This window comes from Panthera tigris, chromosome E3 (genome assembly GCF_018350195.1).
Source record: "Panthera tigris isolate Pti1 chromosome E3, P.tigris_Pti1_mat1.1, whole genome shotgun sequence".
Taxonomy (NCBI): Eukaryota; Metazoa; Chordata; class Mammalia; order Carnivora; family Felidae; genus Panthera; species Panthera tigris.
Window position 1 is genome coordinate 32313229 of NC_056675.1, and position 20572 is coordinate 32333800.

The 20572-nt window shown below is 54.0% G+C and overlaps 1 protein-coding gene across 10 annotated transcripts in view; it reads right to left on the bottom strand.

Moving 5' to 3' along the window:
- CLEC16A (C-type lectin domain containing 16A) overlaps nucleotides 1-20572 on the bottom strand; it is a 201620-nt gene that overhangs the window by 104851 nt on the left and 76197 nt on the right. For all 10 annotated transcript variants that reach the window (XM_042971412.1, XM_042971414.1, XM_042971411.1 and 7 more), the window contains exons 13-17: nucleotides 16090-16212; nucleotides 12770-12879; nucleotides 11977-12021; nucleotides 9330-9380; nucleotides 5948-6076 (exon numbers count right to left, since the gene is read on the bottom strand). In XM_042971412.1, the coding sequence (XP_042827346.1) occupies nucleotides 5948-6076; nucleotides 9330-9380; nucleotides 11977-12021; nucleotides 12770-12879; nucleotides 16090-16212 (458 nt within the window). The remainder of the gene's footprint in view (nucleotides 1-5947; nucleotides 6077-9329; nucleotides 9381-11976; nucleotides 12022-12769; nucleotides 12880-16089; nucleotides 16213-20572) is intronic.

Sequence of the window (20572 nt, forward strand, 5' to 3'; positions counted from 1 at the left end):
TTTCCAGAAATACCAAATGATAATAATAATAATAACAATAATAATAGAATAAAAATGTGAAAAATACAGAACATAAAATAAACGCCCCGAAAATACTTTTCCTGGTTCTTGCCCCAGTTAAGAGAAGGAAGAGGGTGTGAAAAGCCCATGCCCACGAGGGAGGACGGACCCCACAGGGCCAGGTGCTCCATTCGGACTAAAGATGGGGGTCCCGTGGGGGTCCTACAGGGTCCACCAGGCACGTTGACTAGCCACACAAGTCCAAGAATCCACAAAAGAGAGGTAAAACACCAGGATCAAGGCCCTCAAATTCATCCCACAGCCCCCTAAACAATAACACCCCCTCTACTCACCAGAGTCCTGCCAGGTACTAGCGAGGCAAGACCGTGACATCTCACTGAAGCCTTTTAACAACTCTGCGTGGTTCCCATTTTACAGACGGGAAAGCAAAGCCCGGGGATGTGAGGCAGCCTGCCCACAGTGACTCGGCTAATAACCAGACTCCAAACTCTGTATTCTTCCAACCATATGCCTTTGCCTTCAAAAGATTTAAGGCTTGGGACCCAGGCTTTTATTGAGCGCTTCTCTGGACTTTGCCAAATAAACATGCAATTTGTCAAGTTTTACTAAAAAGGAAAAAGGACTCATTACTCTTTCTGAAGCTTCCACAGAATGCCAGGAAGGCGGACGGACTCTGGAAGAACACATTCGTTTTGGACAGGAGTGACAGCTGAGCAGGCTCAAGTACCAAGAAGAGACGCATCCTGCGTGCTCCAGTGCCCCCAAGAGCCGAGTTCTACGAGGGGGTCGTGGGGAACGAGTTCGCCAAGTGGGGCAGGACGGCTACGGGCTCAGACGGACCTAGGTGAGTCACACGAATCCCCCGAGCCCAGGTGCGAGTTCTGGGAATGGGGGGTACCCACCGGCCCCGATCTCAGGGGCCACCGCAGAGGCGCAGCCCCCGAGCCCTGGGGCCGCCCCGTATACGGCGCTCAGGTCTAGCCCTCTTGCCACTGCCCCTGCCACACCTGCAAGCCGCGGAGTTTAGGGGACAGTCACCCAGGTTAGAAGCCCACCAGGCTGTGGAAGTGGCCGCCAAGCGTCAGTCCTTCTTTTTTTTTTTTTTTTTTTTTTTTTTAATTTTTTTTTTTTAACGTTTTATTTATTTTTGAGACAGAGAGAGACAGAGCATGAACGGGGGAGGGGCAGAGAGAGAGGGAAACACAGAATCGGAAGCAGGCTCCAGGCTCTGAGCCATCAGCCCAGAGCCCGACGCGGGGCTCGAACCCACGGACCGCGAGATCGTGACCTGAGCTGAAGTCGGCCGCTTAACCGACTGAGCCACCCAGGCGCCCCGCGTCAGTCCTTCTTAATGGGACGCCGAAGCAGTGTAAAGCGGGCACAGCCCGTTGGGAAAGCGCCTTGCCAGGATGTACAGTGTCACGCAAAAAACGTTCATACCCTTTGAAGCGGAAACTCCACTTCTGGGAACTTATCCTAAAGAAATAAGCCAGGAGAAAGAAAACACTGTATTCGTGAAGCTGCTCATGACAGTTTAGCTGAAAATAACGTGATCCCGGAAGCAACCAGGATATCGAACCAGCAGAAAGATGCCTAAGTCATGGCAGAAGTCACCAGATAAACTTTCAGGCCCCGGTAAGAGATTCGACTTGCGACGACCGCGTCACAACAAGGAGAGCTTCCTGATTCTGCTGCAGGATGGAGAAAGGGCAGGGAGGGGCCTGGAAGCGAGGCCACAAGGCACCCTTCCTGCCTCCATGAGAAGACACGCTTGCAAACAAAGGCAGGGAGGAGACGCGAAAAGTGTCTTGGGTGATGAAATCACGGGAAATTCTTTCCCCTCCACTTTTAGAACCTCACAAGATGTTCTTTCATGCGTAATACACGTCCAGAGAGGAAAGCAAAATATCCTATTTCCTCACGGTCAACAGCGATAAACACAAAACCTGTGTGTGGTTTTATGTAGGGATTGGGAACAGAATTCAGGGACAAATAAAATTTCACACAAATACATTTGTTTCCTAATGGCTTCCCAGATTACCACGGAAAGGTAGCTACTGGATTAAAACCAGATTTTGATGTTCACCAAAATTCCTCTAACTCTTCTCTAGCCTTAAGCTTCAGGAGACCACGAAAAACTCTCTTTCCTTCCCTCCTCAGATGCTAGACTGCTTCACCGCACAGTAAGTACTTCCTGAGCACCTTCTGTCTGCCAGGCACCTTGCAGCCCGTCTTTCCAACTACCTTGGGCAGGAGCTGAGACACAGAACACACGAGCAACCTGAGGCTCAATGAGGTTGAACAACTTGCCCAATGTCACACAGCTGGAGCTGGCACTGAACTTGGTTGGTCTCACCGGCCTGTGTTCTTTCTAAACTGCTTCTCTCACTGCCTCTTGGAGGGGCCCAGCCCAAGTCCCCATTTCTGCTTACACGTTCTCATCAGACCCCAGTAGTTCCCAGGACCTTCGTTTCTACGTGAACTTCCCTTACCAGCTGGCATGGCTCAGTGGCTCTCTTGCTATTTTGGTCTCGTTTTATAATCTCCATTCACTGTCTATTCTGGCGTTTTGCGCAGTACCTAGAAAATGCTCAACACATCTGTCGAATGGAAGAATGCGCAAGAGGCACAACGTGACTTTCAGAGCTGGGTGCCTCCCCATGGCCTGCGAGGCCTGGTCACCCTCCTGTCTTATCCCGTTCCCTTCACTCAGCCTGCCGGTCACCCTGCTTCTTGAACATGCCGTGCTCATTCACATCTTGAACTCTGTACTCAAATGTCCCCGCAGCCCGGTTCACTTCTGTGCCCTCGGGCACAGCATCTGGCATACGGTGAGTGTCCAGGGGCTCTCTGAAGAATGTAGGGAGGACTGTTTTACAAGTTAGGAATGATGTATTATTAAGGGTTGTTTGAACTTCCTTCAACAAGTCCTTAAGGAAACAGAAGGGATTTCTGAAAAGGGTCAGCCTCCTAAAAGTTAAAAAAGTTTCCTTGGTGGAAAAAAAAGAAGAAGAAGAAAACCTTTGAATCCAAAAGGATGAAATGGAATGTTCTTTGGATACAAGCAAAGAACTTGAAAGAAACCACATAAGCCCTCAATTGCTTGCTAAACCATACACTTCCTTTAGCTCAAATTCAAAGCACACTGCTGCGTTCTGATGTCTGAAATGGGCTAAGGATTCTGGAGCTTCTGGAGGATTCTAGACAGCTCCTTGAAATAGGAACCGGACTGAGGTGAGTGGCCAAAACTCCCCTTCAGAAATCTGAAGTCACAAAGGAAAGCTTCTCTAAGGTAGATGGCTTTGCTCTGAGATGGCCGGCCCTCTTTTCTACCATTCGGCCACCTTCTCGCGGGCTCTAAACCCAGGGGCCCTGAGGCTTCAGAGTTGCTTTTATAAACTTGTCACACAGACAAAGACTAAAAAAGAGACCCCAGGGAAGCGCAGACATTGCCAACGCTGTCTGCACTCGGTTAGTTGGGCTACGCATCCCATCTGCGGCAAGGGAGGCAGGCCGCTTACAACCAAGTGAGGTGTAAGGGGCAAAGAGAAGAAGGAGGCCCGGACCACCAGCAACTACTACTGGCCTGGGGCGCCTGGGTGGCTCAGTCGGTTAAGCATCTGACTCTTGATTTCGACTCAGGTCACGATCTCACAGTTCATGATTTTGAGCCCCGCCTTGGTCTCTGCACTGACAGTGCAGAGCCTGCTTGGGATTCTCTCTTTCTCCCTCTCTGTCCCTTCCCTGCTCATGCACTCTCTCAAAATAAATAAACTTAAAAAAAACAAAGAAAAGAAAAATATCTATTAAAAAAAAAAAGGACTACTACTGGCCTTTCGTGTTCTGCCTTTCACTGACTCCCCACAATACCTCTGGCAAGGGCAGGGACGTGCTCCTCTCAGATGGGTAAAGGAACCCCAAAGCCCAAGCAACCCTCCCTCTGCCATCTGCCCCACCCCTGAATTTCTCCCATTCTCTCCTGTGGACCATGACCGTCTGCCCTGGGCTGGCAGGGCCTGATGTCAGCAATCAGCTACCAAGGCCAAGGTCCTGGCTGGGCTCTAAGGCCCCTGAGATCAGCTCCCTCCAGCCTCATCACTTCCCATTGGGCCTCCCTCGCTCTGCGCTCCAGCCATGTCCCTTCCCTAGAGGTGTTGGAATGAGCCACATCTCCCTGGTGCTCTGCACCCCCTGGCTGCCCGGCCTATCCCTCTGGTGCCCGTGCCACCTTGCTCCCAGGCGGGATTAAGAGCCTGACCCCATATTCCTTAAACTGATGATGCTGCCTTTCCTACCCTGGCCTCTAGACTCTGACTCCTAGATGACTGAGGCGGTGTATTCCACGTCCCTGGTGCCCAGAACCACGTAGGACTGATAAATATGACGAAGGTGGCAGTAGGGAGTGGCAGGTCAGAGTGGCTAAGAGGGTAGCTCTGGAGGCCACGCTGCCCGAGCCGAGTCCTGGCTCCTGCTACTTATCAGCTGGGGGACCTTGAGCAAATCACTGGACCTCTTCATGCCTCAGTTTCTTCCTCTGTGAGATGGGTTAAATTTAGCACAATCTCCTAGGACAATTGTAAAATTACATCAGGAGGTTCATACTGAGAACTGATATGAAGACTCACTTTCTGTCAGACATGAGCTCCTACAAGCATTAAGAAAACTGGGGGACCACGAACCAGAAAGAAGGCAGTACCAACACAGAGCAGGAGCTCTCAATATTCACAGCCTTCTGGACCTCGCTCTAGCTCAGACAGGGTGGGTCCTGTGGTGAGGTCTGCGGGTCTGGTCAGACGGCAGGGAACGCGGATGGACTTAAAACACACAGGTCCGAACTCCTCTGTGTCCCCCGCCACCCCATGCCTCCAAGGCGAAATCACCGCCTGGGCAGAGGAAGCCCACGGAATCTTCCTGTTTGAGGCCGATCCAGCAGGTGACTCCTGGTTGTCAAAATCCAAGAACGAACACCTCTGTGGCTCTGGTTAGCCTGGGATTAACTCAGAAGAAGAGGGCAAGGGATTCATCTCATTTATCCATTCATGTCTCCAGGGAATGCTTTTCTAGGAAGAGGTGACAGTGCTTTCTAAAGTAGTTTGGTTTTTTTTTTTAATGTTTTTATTTATTTTTGAGACAGAGAGAGACAGAGCGCAAGCAGGGGAGGGGCAGAGAGAGAGGGAGACACAGAATCCCAAGGGGCTCCAGGCTCTGAGCCGTCAGCACAGAGCCCGATGGGGGGCTCAAACTCACAGGCTGTGAGATCACGACCTGAGCTGAAGTCAGACGCTCAACGGACTGAGCCGCCCAGGCGCCCCAAGGTGACGCTGCTTTCTAAGAAAGAAGCTGATCTTACGAGAGAGATAGCATACCGTGAAGAGCCCTGCGAGACTGCTTCAGAAAAAAAGCGCTGATAAGGGGTGGTTCTGAGAACTAATGTGCCCGCCACACACGGAGGCAAGTACGCAGGGCGAGAATCGCAGTCTCCTTAGCGGGTGCCTGCCTGGAGATCCCTCAGATACCTTAACACCACACCATCTCGGGCGGGGGTGCTGAGCCTCTCTGGGCCAGAGTTTCACATGGGCCTCACCTGCGCTGCCTGCCCTCTGTTCACCCCCCTGCCCCCGGTGCCCGCAGCGGCCCGGAGGCTTTCTCTCACAGCCTGGGGCTGGGGGTCGCGCCCTGCACCAGCGAAGGCAGCCTGCCCGGCACCGCGCCGCGGAATTTCAACCCTGCGTTAGCAAGGGGCAGGTCCCCTCGAGAAGTCTGTCCGGGCGGCAGGGCGCGAGGGGGGGAGCCCGTCCGCCCGCTGTCCGGACACGGGGTGGACGGCGGGCTCCCGATCCGGCCGGAAGACCCTCCCTCCCGGCCCCGGCGGCGGCCCCGGCAGACGGCAGCCCAGGAGAGGTGGGTCCCACCTGCGCTCACTCACCCGCCGCGTCTTCTCCACGTCGCCGCACGGCAGCCGCTTCACGAAGTCGATGCCGGTCAGCGGCGTGCCCGTCGGGGGCAGCAGGATAGAGGCGTCCATCATGAGGTACTCCACATTCATGGGCTTCATCTGGAAGAGAGACATCACAGGAAACCTCACCGCAGGGAGGGAGGGGCCGGGGCAGGTTACACGGGCCCCTCATCTCACCCGCCGACAGCCAACGGGTACAGCACGCCCACGTTAAGGCTGGCACGAGGCCTCGAGGCGGCCAGACGTGCGGGACGCAAGCCTTTCTTTCCCGAGACGCAGAGTTTTCCTTCCCCTGAACTGACAGCTCGGACACCCTTGACGAGTTGCCTCCGTGCTGTGGCAAGCTGTGCTTTCCCACCCTCTCGGGCCCCTCCACCCAGCGGGGAGCGGGTCCCTGACCGCAGCCTCCTCCCTCTCTCTGTACTCCCCAGAGTGACGACGACAGACCTGGCGAGGGCAGCCCCCCGTTGGTGGAGAGCAGACCACTGACTGCAGGCAGGCGGTGAGCTACAGATCCTATTTAGTCCCCCCGAAGACTCCGGAAGGGATGTTTCCCAGTCCGCCGACAAGACGGAGACTCAGCTGGCTCCAGACGCCCTACGACTCCTGCCACATGACCACCGACCTACTTCCTTCCTCAGCCGCTCAGCATCTTAGCTGGGATCAGAAAAACAAAGCTACGCAGCGAGCACCTACTAAGTTCCGGGCACCTGTGGGGCTCACCTACCACTGGACGGGAGTGCTGATGCTGTCCCGTGTTACAGAGGGGAACACCGAGCCCTGAGAAAGCGCGTATGCCCACAGCCGCTGGGCCAGACAGGAGCGGGACTGTCTGCCTAGCTCCACACCACTTCCAGGAAGTCTTCTCTGATGACTACGATGAATGGTAACAACATCTCCCCTCCTGGAACTTTGCTGCCTCAGTACTGACACTGAATGTGCATGCATCGTTGGACACAGACACTTCATTTACCAGACACCCTAAAGGAATGACATTTCCTATATAGGTAAATGTCCTAGAGATTTAATTTTACTGTTTCAAGCATCACATGCTGTTTTAGGTGTCTTTTTTTTTTTTTTAATACGTGAGTGATTTTTTTTTTTAATGTTTATTTATTTTAAGATAGAAAGCAAGCGGAGAGAGGCAAAAAGAAAGGGAGAGGCAGAATCCCAAGAAGGCTCTGTGCTGTCAGCACAGAGCCTGACATGGGGCTTGATCCCAGGAACTGTGACATCATCATCTGAGCCAAAATCAAGAGTTGGACGCTTAACCGACTAAGGCGCCCAGGCGCCCCTTTATCTATCTATCTATCTATCTATCTATCTACCTACCTACCTACCTACCTACCTACCTACCTATCTATTTTAAAGAAGGTGGGCTTCAATCCTATCACTTTTTTTCCCTCCTGGAACACACAGCTAACTATACACGGCATGTGTGGTGAGGGCCCAGCTGTCTGTGCTAAGCAGCCAAGGAGACAGCACACCCTGCCTGCCTCTTCCTCTGGGCCGCTGTAAGCAGTTTCCTCCAAAGGCCTGGGGTCCCTCCTCCCAAGTCCCTTTATCCCAGGGCAGGGTGACAGAACCCCATCTCCTGCCCCGGGGCCGCCCTTGGCATCGCCTTCCAGCAGTGCCTTCCGGCCTGCCCTCCACCCCCTGGCAGCCCCCTCCGCGCTGCCCCACCTGTCTCCACCACCTTCCGCAGAACAGCAGACGGCTGCCCTCATTACACCTTCTGCATTAGACAGGAGGTGATTCAGAAATGAATGAAGGTCAAAAATGAAGGCCTGGATTTAGCACAAGGGTCTCCGTGAGCACATCAGCAGCACCCAAGGGCCTATCTCTGCTTCATTTAGCTCAGCGACTGGTTCCTGAAGTCTGACCTAAGGACTAGACTTTCAGGTATGGGGTGTGCCCCCTTTCAGGTTCTCTGGGGTGCCAGACACCGTGCAGGACACACAATGAACATGCGACAAGACAGACAAACGAGGCCGGGGGAGGCCCCTATGGTGGGAGGGAGGGGAACCAAGCACTCATGCACACCGTCTATGGGAGGCACCCCTTCGGTATTACACATCCAGGCCGGGTGCGTGCTGTGGGCCCCATTTTACAGACGGGAAAAATGAAGGCTTAGGATGGAAGCAACCCGTTGAAGGTCACATCGTCAGGAGGTAACAAGAGCAGAAACTGAGCAGGGGTTTAGGACCCCGAGCTTTTCCACATCATCAGGTGACGTACGAGCCTCCCGTTTCAAACAGGAAACCGACCTGTGGAGAACCGCAACGCAGAAGGAGACATCCCGGGGGTGAGACATCCCTAAATCCACTCCACTCCCATTACTGGTCCAAACAAAGAGTAGGACACAGAGACACTCTTCTGGGGGGTCAGGGGAATGATGGGGGGCAGTGGCCACCACCAGGTGTGAGATGCACCTGGGTGACCTACACATCACCAGAGGAGGCCCGGGCACTACTCGGGCACATCTGGAGACGAAGAATGCCAACTTACAACGTTCCCTTTCCGCAGAGGGCCCGGAAGTGCCGAGGGTAGGGGTGTGGTGAGGGCCCAGCAGTCCACCCCTCGGTGAGATGGGCTTGGGAGCCAGGAGCCACTTTGAGCAAGCTGCTTCTGTGTTTGTGACACTGAGGTTCATTGCAACTTCCCAAATCGCTTCACTCTTTGATGAGCAGTGTCCACGAAAAGGACATTTGTCACCTAATTACTGACTGCCAACGAAGGGGCAGGTGTTAGGGATGCAGAGAAATAAACACGACAGAGAGAGCTGCGTGACCCAATCTCTTCCCATGACCGTGCCTGCCGGACGGAGGCAGACGGGGAGGACTCTAAGCCGGTGCCGTGGATTCGAGGACAAGCAACACGCCGGAACATTCCAGGGGCCCAGCAGAGAAGGGCAGGACACTGCAGGGGAACTGCTCTGCCTTGGAATCCTGGCTCTCACCTCCCTGGCTGGGCAGCCTGGGGCCTCACTCAGCCTCTCGCCTCCTGATTGGTGACGGGAGAGAATGACAGCAGCCACTCCCATCAGGGTGACGCGGGCAGCAAGGGCAGAACTACGTACAACATGCTTTACATTCCTGACGTGGCGTGAGACCTCAGTCAGGGACCATTTTGCACCCAAGTGAATCTTTCCGACCCATCTACGGCACGACCCTAACAGGGGGAGTGAGTGTCATCTGAGATTTCAAAAGTGGCAGCGAGCCAGAGGCACCGTTTCCAACTCAGTTCCCCGCCAATCTGTGTCCTTCGGTCAGAAAGGCCCAAGTGAGAATTCTCTCGGTTCCGCAGGACGAGCCGCACAGGCCACGCCAGTGCTTTCTGGCCCCTCACTTACTGTCATGCTCCTGTACTCGTCTTCAAACATATCCAAAAAAATTTCTTCTCCCTAAAAAGGAAGGAAGGGAGGGAGATTATGCATATTTTTTCCATAAACACCAAAGTATTATAAACTCCACTTCACGGCTTGGGGGGCCATCTGGTTCTCATTAGCGAGTTCTAGAAAATCACCAGGAAGTAAAATACACACGTGAGCACAAACACACACGCTCTCTCAAACGAAAGCCCGGATATCATGTTGCGCCTCTCAACGACTCTCTCCCCCCCCTTTTTTTTTAAGCACGTATAGTTAGATCCCTTCTGTCAAGGCAGCTAATTAAAACAGCAACAAAACACCACCACATAAAATTAAAATATAAATGTGGTTAAAATGGCGAGTGTTCAACATCATGTATTTGTCAAGAACGGTGGGAGAGATGGGGAAGCCCGGCTCAGCTGCCGTGTTCAAACCAGGAGGCGCCACACCTCGGAAAGGAAGCGTGTAATTAAGTATACTTAACGCTAAAATTATACAGCCTGGTCCGTTCATTTTTGAGGCACGCCTGTGAGGCTCTGTAGTTCCGCGGGGCTGTGATGGCTAAGAACTTGGGTCTGAGACATGTACACCAGGGGCCGAATCCCAGCTTCACCTCTCAGAGCCTCTCGCTGGCCCGCTGCAAGACCCGAGTGACAGCCCACATCTACGCGGGTCACCGTGAGGGTGGCACGGGTCAACCTGAGCACAGAGCCCGCCGTCCGGCCAGGGCTGCTAAATGTGAGCACGGTCATTATGGGCACCACTGGACGGAGCACAGCTGGGGAGGGGAGGGGAGGGGAGATTCCCCTGAATGCATCTGGACTATTGGAACTGTCCTGTCTCTCTCCTAAGTCCTGAATCACACATCCACAAACACAAATACATGGGCAGGGTGGGAATGGAAGAGATCCTTTATACATTTTTCCAGTATAAGTTCCACGTAAGAACCACAGAAATCACGACCCTGGAAATATCCAACACCTTCTGAGATATTATACTTAGGACCTTACAGGATTGTATTATATGTAAGACCTTATAAGTAAAACTTACAGGATAAAAGAACAATCTGGGTGGGGAGAAGGGAGCTGCAATTCAAATATAGCTCTCCTTTCACTAATGGTGAAGAAAACCCTCTGGGCAAATGTCTACCTATGTATCTCTGTCTTTCGGTTTTTGCAATGCAAGACTTTCTGTGGGGGGTGGGGGGCAGGGGACAAACTAAGAGCAGTTATCCTGGAAAGAGACCCAAAGATGACTAATGCAGCCGTGAGGCCTCCGCTTTCTCCTGGGCTTTGCCGAGGACGTGTATCCTCGCTGAGGCCAAGCCTCTTGCGATGGTCTAAGGGGAGCCTGGGATTTCCTCCCCTGTGCGTGGGGGCCCGCAGGGGTCCACCCTTGGCTGGGTGTGCCCACCATGCTGCAGCTGCACGGGGTCGTCTGAGCCTGACGAGGTGGATCCTAGATTACAAGGCCTGCTTTTCTCTCAATGAACATGGACAATAATGGGCAGTGGCTTAAAAAGCTTCTGGCAAAGAAAAGAGTTCTGGTGCCTATGTGCCTATAATTCATGGCAGTTTAAAGAGAATACAAAAAATCAAAGAGGTTGAACAACAAGAAAATGGCAGCGCTAACACCTTTCTCCTCATCAGCCAAACGACAAGGGGAAACTGTGGCTAACTGGACCTGGAAAGACCTGACGCAGAGGTCGAAAACCAGGAAGGGACTAGGTCCATGTCAATATGGATTAATCCACCTACTGCTGACAAATTACATGCTTCCCTAAGGAATACATCATGCCCTAGATAAGAATGACACAAAACCATCACAAGGAGATATTTCAAAACTAAACATCTGGAATCCGAAGAGGAATCTACAAATTTCTCTGTTACTCAAAGTCATGGTGGTCCTTTACAAAATCTCACTACCCCTAATGATAAACCTCTAGAAGCCTGTACGAGGTTTCCTGGCACACAGGTCTATAAATAATGCACATGCAGGGGTGCCTGGGTGGCTCAGTCGGTTAAGCGTCCGACTTCGGCTCAGGTCATGATCTTGTGGTTTGTGAGTACAAGCCCCGTGTCGGGCTCTGTGCTGACAGCTCGGAGCCTGGAGCCCGTTGGGATTCTGTGTGTCCCTCTCTCTCTGCCCCTTCCCCACTCATGCTTGCTCTCTCTCTCTCTCTCTCTCTTTCTCAAAAATAAAATATTAAAAAAATAATAACGTACATGCATATAATTCATAAATTCACATACAATTCAAAGTTACTTTACGTGAAAAACATAATTCATGCACCTATTAATTTACATATGTGACTTAGTCATGTGCAGGTGTAAGTAATTCACAACTTATATGTAAATTCAGCAATACACAAATTCACACGTGACTGATAAACCGTCCGCAGTAGCACTGAATCCTCAACAGGTGCCCTGGTAAGAGAAGCAGGGGGAGACCAGGGACTGGGGACTGGGACAGCGTCCGGGCACTGGGACGCTGCACACGGGTCACTAGGGAAGCACAGGCACACGGAGCAGCCACGGACTTGTGACCTTCACGTGCGTATGCCCACACACTACAGTCCCAGTTACGTGACCCACACCACACTGCCGTCCCCTGTGCTCTGGCAACGTACCTTATAAAAATGCCGTACCAAGTGAACGCTTTCTTCTCTGGCACCCTGTGAAAACAGAGGGAGGTGGGGAGGGAGGGCAGGGAGTCGCGTGAGTTACTAATTCCAAAATTTGAGAGCATGTAAAACAGGGGAGAGGCCGGGCTAATCTCCTTAAATCTATCTAGTGGTTCGTAATGTGAGAGGGAGGGAGGGTGAGCTCAAAATAAAAACAGGGCAAAAGAGAGGTGATTCAAGGTGGTGACAGGGGAAGGTGGTAACACCGAGTTAGGTGGGGGCAGCGGGTTATAAAATATGGCCATGGTGACTCCGTTTTTATACATGTGTGTGTATCTGGAGAGACACCCAGCAAAGCGTCAACTCGGGTTGCTACTTTTTCCCCCCTGTACTTTCCAAATTTTCTCAAATAAACATGAAAAATAAGGGGAAAGGCAATAAAAACTATTTAAAAACAACAGATGCAGGTATTGGCACAATAAACCGTAAGTAAATAAGAAGCGTGCGTGTGTTTGAATATGTATAAAATCTCTGTAATGCCAAAAGGAGAATAATACAATTCCGGTGACAAATATAAGGCCGGTAACTGTAACAGAAACCACACAAATTCAGTAACTAGGCAGGTTCATCGGGCCAGTCTCAGAGGAAGGGCAGTTCTTCTGGAGACGCATCGGGGCCATTACGCCCTGCTTCTCACTGGTGCCGCGGACGCTGGGGCTCCGATCCGGATCCAGCAGCTTCCTGCCCACCACCTCCATCCCTTCCGGGGGAACACAGGCCGCGGGGGCGGGGCCCTCACCTCCAGGCAGGCCAGGTGCACGTCCTTCATGATGCAGCCCGCGCTGGCCACGACTTGCTGCTTTAGGAGCAGGCAGCTCAGCTCCAGCGTCGCCAACCGGATCTTCCCATCTGCACAGGAAACCTGGGTCAGCCTCGCACACCCTGGCGGGAAGCCCTCAAATACAGCTTCTCGCCTTTATCGCTTTGAGGTTAACAGGTGACGGGCCCTGGACACCCAGTGGGGACACGGAGGGAAACCCACGGGCCAACCCCTCCCCAGTCAATGACAACAGAATGTACCCACACCGCCCATGCCAGGTACTCCTCTGCACCCCCTTTATCAGGGGAGAGGAGGCAGGAAAAAGATTGTTACTATTTATTACTGGAGGCTGAAAAAGTGGCCGTCTGTGGTTGCTCTGCTTGGCTGGGTTCCTTCCTCTTTTCAGGAACAAGCACCCCCACTTTCGTTTGGAGAATCACCAACTCCACTCCTGGGCATGCAATTTGGGTGCAGCTGGTCCCTCCCCTCTGTCCCAGGGACAGGCACATCGGCCAGGCTGGTCAGATGCCCTATCTCTCTGGTCACGGTGACTGAGGGAGGGACGGGTGAGGGAGCCAGTCAGCCAATAAGGCTCAATTCCACACCGTGCTGGAACCACCGGGCAAGAGAACCTCTCCTCGCGCTGGGCCGAGAGCAGCACGGGCACAGTGGTGGGGCCTGAGTGGCACCAGACCGGGATCCACACTGGCCACCCCGCACCCTTGCCGGAGTTTCGAATCTTCTGTTCGGGGTTCTACAAACTGCCCACCCCCTCCCCCACAGCCCACCCTTTCCCCCAGACCGCCCAGAGTATGTCTGGCAGGCCCAGAGCCCGAGGAGAGAAGGGCACACACACAGCGGTAGAGTCCAGAAACAGTCTTAACGACTTGAGCTTCGGTACCCGGCTGCGCCTGAAGCCAGCACTGAAGTCACACAAGACCTCAAGTCACACAAGCCAGTAGTTTTGTTTCTGTCTGGATTGCCTCGGCCAGTCTGAGTATGGGTTTCTGTCCATGACCGATCCACCTGCTATGCTACTGTGAACCGGGCACCGTGCTGGGCACTGTACGGACCCCTCCCTCGAGAAGTCTCTACAAAAACCCACCACTATGGGCACTCTAAAGACTGGGGTTTAGACAAGCGAAGTGACTTGTCCAAAGCTTCACCCCGGGCGGTAGTGGACTCCAGGGGCTCTGAATGCCAAAAGCCCCGTGGAGCACAGCTCCTAGAAGCATCTGTGACTGCCTGATGGGAGGGCACCCTGCTCCCAGGCAGACTCCTCCCTGCGTCTTTAAGCTCGTTTCTGGGGAGACAGCTCGATGTGGAAGAAGGGCCAAGAGAGGAGGAAGTCTCAAGGCTGCAGCCCTGAGGCCCTGGGAACCCTGAGGACCGGGACAGGCTACAGGGAAAAACTCGAGGCAGACGCACGAGTGCTCACCTCCCTGCCCATCCTTTTCCTGCTTCACGTGTCAGGAGGGGAACCGGAGAAGAGGGAAGCATTTACTGGGAGAGGCTGCTTGGTCTCAGCTCCGAGGCTCTCTCTCAGGGCCCCACGGGCCCAGCGTGAACACAGCCCCGCAGGCTGTGCCCACCCACCACCCGCCTCCCACCTCCAGCTCTCCGGGGCTCAGTCTCGCTGCTGCCTGCCCCTCCGCGGAACCCCCCTGGCTCAGCCACGACACCCCTGCGGCCGCCTCCAGGCGACTGGGATGTGATCTTCCACCAAGACCCTTCTTCCTTTGCAAGCTCCTGGCAGGCGCAGACTTCCTGCCACTGGCCCCGTTAAGGGGCTGCCGTCCCTCCCCACCCCGGAGGCTCCTCTCCAACACCCAGACCACGCTCTGCCATCCTCAACCACTGAGCCACACCTGCTGACAGAGCCCCTGCCAACTGCCCCCTGAGCCACTGTCCCCGGGGACGACCTCTGTTCCCCATACTGGACCTTTCGGTAGAAACTGACCCCACCAAGTGCCCTTGGTCCTGAGCCACACCTGTCTCTCTCGCTGCCCCTCTTCTTCCATGTGGGACCCGGCTCAGGCTCCCGTGCTGGCTGTCCCTCTTCATCACCTTGAGATACCTGTAGTGGCCCAGGGCTTGGTCCCCGATATGCCTCTCTTCTCTCCCGTGGCTTTAAACACCACCCCTATGTCTGTGAGTGCCACAGTGTTAGTTCTAGCCCTGAGCGCCCCTGAGCTCGAGATTCTATCTCCTCGTGGAGTCGCAGCAGTCTGGGATGCCCAGCCGTGGCTTCCTGGAAGGCATGAGCCACACCTGTCCTGTACTTCCTGGACCCTCGTCATCTGCACACAGCGGCTGGCATGCAGGAGGCACTCGATCAACATTTCTCCGTGGAGCCATCCCCCCAAGCCTCTGTACACCCTCCCCGAAGTCACGCCGGGCTCTGGCCGCTTCGTGGAGCCCACGCCCCTTGACTTCTGGAGTCCTCACCTGTTATCACGACTCCCACCCTTGCCCTTCTCCTGAGCCTGACATGGGCTCGTCGCCTGACTGCTCCTACTGTACCGCTCAGTGGTTCCCTCTTAACCAGGCCATGTCTCCATTGGGCCCGTTTCTGTGCCCTCTCACACACGCTGATGGCCCATCCCCCTGCCTCTGCAGAGAATCCGCCTGGCAATCAGGGTCCCTCAAGCTCAGCACTGCTGATGTTTTGGGTCAGATAATCCTACGTCATTGGAGGCTGTCCTGTGCACTTGTCCTGTGCAGCATCCCTGACCCCTGGGGGCCAACAGTAACACCTCTTCACATTGTGACAACCAAAAATGTCCCCAGACATTGTCAAACGTCCCCTGCGGGCAAAGGTGTCTCCACTTAGGAATCACTGTGCTTGGTCACCCCTCCTGTTATTTCTAGCCCTTGCCTTGGCTGAGGATCCTTGGCCAAAACCTCAGAACTGGGCTGACAGGTGCCACACGCTGGGCAGGTCTTGTACCATCAAGGGCCCCTGATCCGAACCTTCCAAACTTCCCTCGTGCACACTCTCAGGCTGGTTCGTGCTCAAACGTGGCCTTGGCCTCCCCGAGAGGAGGGTGACACACACTGGCAAAACTGGCACAAGAAGGGTTGGGTGTGGAAGGAGAAGACAGACAGGGGAGGAAGGAGGAGGAGATCCCGAGGAGAAGACGCGGATGGACAGAGCGGTATGGGTGGCCCAGGGAGGAGCTGAAATCTGCCTGCTCTCTCAGAAAGGACAGGCCGAGGACCCAGGGCTCCTGGTGCGTAGTCCGGCGGCCCGGTCCCTCTTACTCTACGGCCCCTGTGAGCAGCCACACCCCAGGCACCTGGCTGGGCAGCGTTGTTCATGATCCTGATGAGTCTTTCGGCCAGGAGATGGTTGTAGGTGGTCTTGTCGGCCGCACTGGGCACCGGGAGCTGGATTTGCTCTAGTTTTTCAGGATCCATGCCTGGAACGCACAAAGGGGCAAGCTGTCAGGGGGCCGCCTCATGAGAACCCCGCTCATCCTGAAAGGCGCCCCAGGAGGCGCTGCCCAACCTCGGCGACCTGGGGTCCATCTCCGTGACTTCTGCCACGACCGGTGCTGCCTGAACTAGAGCTCACTGCACAGTTCTCTGAAATGGAACTTGAATCAGTACATATCAAAACGTATCATTTTCTATCCCCACGTGTAAGCTGGAAATCAACATGCTGCCACGCTGACAGGCAGTGTTAAAAAAAAAAAGACAACGCTTTTACATTTTAGTCAAGGATCGTTGACTTGCGTCAACTCATCGCGGCCCAGGCCTGCTCTCTCTGTTAAAGACGGGGCTCGGCGGATCCTTAGGAGGTGCGGAAGGCACGCCAGCCCCGAAAAGTGACACGCTCCCGGACATAATCGGGGGACACGGGAAAGGAGTGACTTCTGCACGACGTGCCACTCAGCCACCTCATGCTAGGCCTGTGTGCCACCAGAGGCCACCCATAATCGGACACATTCCACGGTGGGGGAAACGCACACGGAGACGAAGCGACCGGACGGAAAGGAAACCGCAGGCACGCCCGGCAGGTGCGCCTCAAGCTCCTGGCAGAGAACTCGATGAGCGGGGCCGGCCACTCGACGAGCACACAGGCGGTGGGTGGGGGGCACCGCACCAGGCGAGGGGCGGTGTCGGCGAAGAGAGACGGGGCTAAGCGCTCGCGACAGAGAGGCGCAAATACAAAGAGGTCGACGGCGCGGATCTACCTTCAAGTGGCCAAGGAATCCTTTTCCTGCCAGTAAACACTGACGGCGTTTCAAACACAACAGACAAGACATGGGAGAGGTGGCTGTGAAGAGGAAACGCGAGGGCACAGAGTCCAGCTGGGCACTGAGTGTCATTTTCCTTGAAGTGGAACCTGGGGGGCCGGGCGAGGGGAAGACCTGTGAGGGCGACTCGGGCAGGCCAGGTGCGGAGAGGGGCCCCGAATCCTTACCCCCCTTCGAAGGTGGCTCTGGAAAAATACACTTACAGAGACAAATGGTTCGCCTGATCCAAGGCTGGAGAGCTGAATGGATTGTTTGCGCTTGAAGCACGTCTTTTCCTGTTATTCTACCAAAGGGGGAAGGTGACACTTCTCGGAACTCTTGAAATACGGCCCCTTGAGTACTAGATGACGCTTCATTTAGAACCTTGACAAAACAGTGGAGGACAGCACTGAAGAGCTGCTTGTCTGGATTCTAAGTAACTCCTCCACACACGCATTGACGTAATAAACCATAACAATATATCTTGCTTTATTGAATTCCTTCCAGCTCCGAACCAAAGGCTAAGCCATGCCGGGGAGATGACACGGGTGAGGGACGGCCTGAGGGCTGGAGCTGGGCCGTTCTCCCTCTCCCGCCTCACCAGCAGCGGCTTCGTCAAGACACTTGACGGCGAGGAAAATTCAATTTGCGGATTCTAGATCCCATTTTGATGCTAAACGTCTAACTCCGAAGCACGCTGCTTTATTAAATGGTAAAAAGAACATCAAGTGAAATTTTTCTGGCGTCTGTTTTCCCTCCCCAGAGATGTCAACGCCATCCTGACATCGCTCTAATCCTCCCATTTCTGGCTCCCTGGGACCTGGCAGCCAGTGGTTCCAGGGGAGAAGTGCTCCTGGGCCGGACCATCTCTCGGCCCCCTTCAGCGAGGATGGCAGGAGGGGCCCAGCCGCTGGCTCCCTCGGGGACGCGGCAGTGATCACCAGAACCGGGACAGTCAGGGACTTGAACCGGTTCTTGGACTTCCATGACGAGCTCCATTTTGTCTCTTTCCTATTAGGGCCCCCAGACCCTGAGAATTTGTCAAAAAATGAGGAAATCTGTGGCCAAATCCTCTCTCGACAGGAAGAAAAACACTCCACGGTTATCGTGACTTTCCTCAAGTGGCGACTCCACTCTCTGTGAAGCGGGAGGGCGGGGGGGTGGAGGGGGGAGGGGACCCCAAGGGACTGAAACAGTTCCTTCTACAACTTCAAAGGACCAGAGTCCAGCACAACCTCCCCCTTTAGTTGGAAAGGAGGGCCCAGAGATGTTAAGTCACGTCTCCAAGGCCACAGAGCAAGGAAGCAGCACGGTTAGAATAGGAAGATTCCAAACGTGGACAAGGTCCAGCTAACTTCTAAATGCTCTTCTGTTTGGGGGCCGACTCAGGGATGCGCCACCCAGGGAGGATCCTGAAGGAGCGAGCATTTGCCTCGAGCTTCACAGGCAGCAGCTGCAAGGCGTGGGCAAGAGCTCGCGGAGGGTGGAGGTGGGGACTCTGGAAGGAAGCGACGAGGTAGACTTTGGGGGAAAGGGACGGGCAAGGCTTGGACGCCAAGATCCCGGGACAGCAGCTAGCGGGAGACGACGTGATCCGGTTGTGCTCCTTCATGCCTACTCTGGAGTGGTCTCCACTGCCCCCCGGCCACTCAAGGCGATCCATCTCCTCAAGGCACTCTTCCCCACACTCTACGTGAGGTGGATTTTACCGCCGGCCAACAGGGAGACAGAGAACGGGATCGACTCCGTATGACACGTGGCAAAACTTTGCAAAAACCCCTTTGAACGTCTCTGTTCCTTCCCCAAAGTTCCTCCTGGGCCAGGTGCCTCACTTCCTCCCCATCTCTCTCTTTCTCTCACCGTGGCCTCTAACCACCACCCCCGCCCCCTGCCGCCCCATTACTCTGAATTATCCCATTCCAGACCTTGGCTTTCAAGGCCCGTGTGGCAATTCAAAAGCTTCATTCTTCTGGGTTCAAACCAATTAGTGGCTGAGGGTTGTTATTAACAAGGCCAATGTCACGGTATGACCAGAACATGCATGTGAACAGGAAAACGGCGCACATGTGTGCATGGACACGCACCCCCTCCACACACCCACACACACACGCACACACACAAGTTTTAGGCACTAAAAGGCAGATTTTGTTGCAAGCCTGACTGAGTTCCTCTGCAAGCCATTTCCAAACTCCGACTGAAGTAAACACTGTGGATAATACACTGTCCTATTTGCTTCAACCCTTCAGTGATGAGCAATAGAGAAATTCCACAGAAACCCAGATGTACTTCACATGGCCTGGGAAGATGTGCGAGCACGTTCAGACTTCCAGCAGACCACACGCTTCCGGGTTCCCTCCCCGCTGGGGTCAGATCCCTCTCTGTCCAAGTGACTCAGAAAGGGTCTCCCTCTGCATTATTTCCACCCAGGGACCACGGGGTTGGGGGGAGGGTGGGGACGGAACTCCCAACTGACCCAGCAAGTCCGAAATGGAAGGCAAGGGTGTGGCTCCATGATGTCAGAAGCTTCCCCTCTAAGTTCTGATTTCTGGATTCTTCCTCCTTAGCAATAGCCCCCATCTGGGACAGGGGTGGAAAAGACCCAGACCAAAGCTCCAGAGAAAGACGGAGACAGACAACCCTGGATAAAGAGACCACAACGGCACCGGGTAAGTGATGGGCAAAAAACTTGTTTTCTTTTGGCCGAGGTCTCCTTGGCTGTAGTCACGCAAGCATTGCCAGCTTTGGAAAACTATAGACCCACTATTTCGAAAGCTAACCAGATGTTGGGCCGATTTCCAATGTACTTCCAGTTCTGATTATGTGTCACTGGAGATCCAGAAGGATGTTTTGCCAGCTCTCTGCATGGCGAAAGCCTCCCTTTATCCTGTTACCTCTCAACCTTTCCCATACCTCTCATCTGTGTTCCAGTAACTTCTCAGCAAGATAAAACAAAACCCAAAAAGCCCAAGATTCCTCTCGGGTAAACAATGATAAATGGAGGGTGCGAGAGGGTGGTGGGTGGAGTAGGGAAGCCTTGAAGAACACGCAAGCTGCAGAACTCACCCCCCTCCCTCGGGCCAGGCCTCTGCAGACCTGACAAAGGAGAGACGGCTGCATTTGCTACTACAGATATGAACCAGAATTCATTATGTGGCCCAATTGAATCACAACGAGTGCCTTCCTCCAACCGGTCAACCCTTTCCACAGTGGGGTATTCATTTCGGTGCAGCATCTAATCTATTATGATTTACTGGAAGGCCTGAGCTAACATTTGGTTTTTATTAACATTGCTTTTATGTTAAAATTGTCTTATGATGAAAAATCTATCGGAGAGAGACCATTTCATTAGGGGCCCTGCTTGGAAGGTATGGATCTAGAAGAGAGAGGCTGAAGGTTAAGTGCGGCTAACTGGCTAACTGCATGCTGCCTAACCAAAAAACCAGCCGACCAACAGCCAAAAGACCCCCATCAAATGCAGACCCTGGGCCCACAGGCCAGGGCTGGAGCATAAGCCAGATGGCAGCTTCCCACTAGGCAGTTT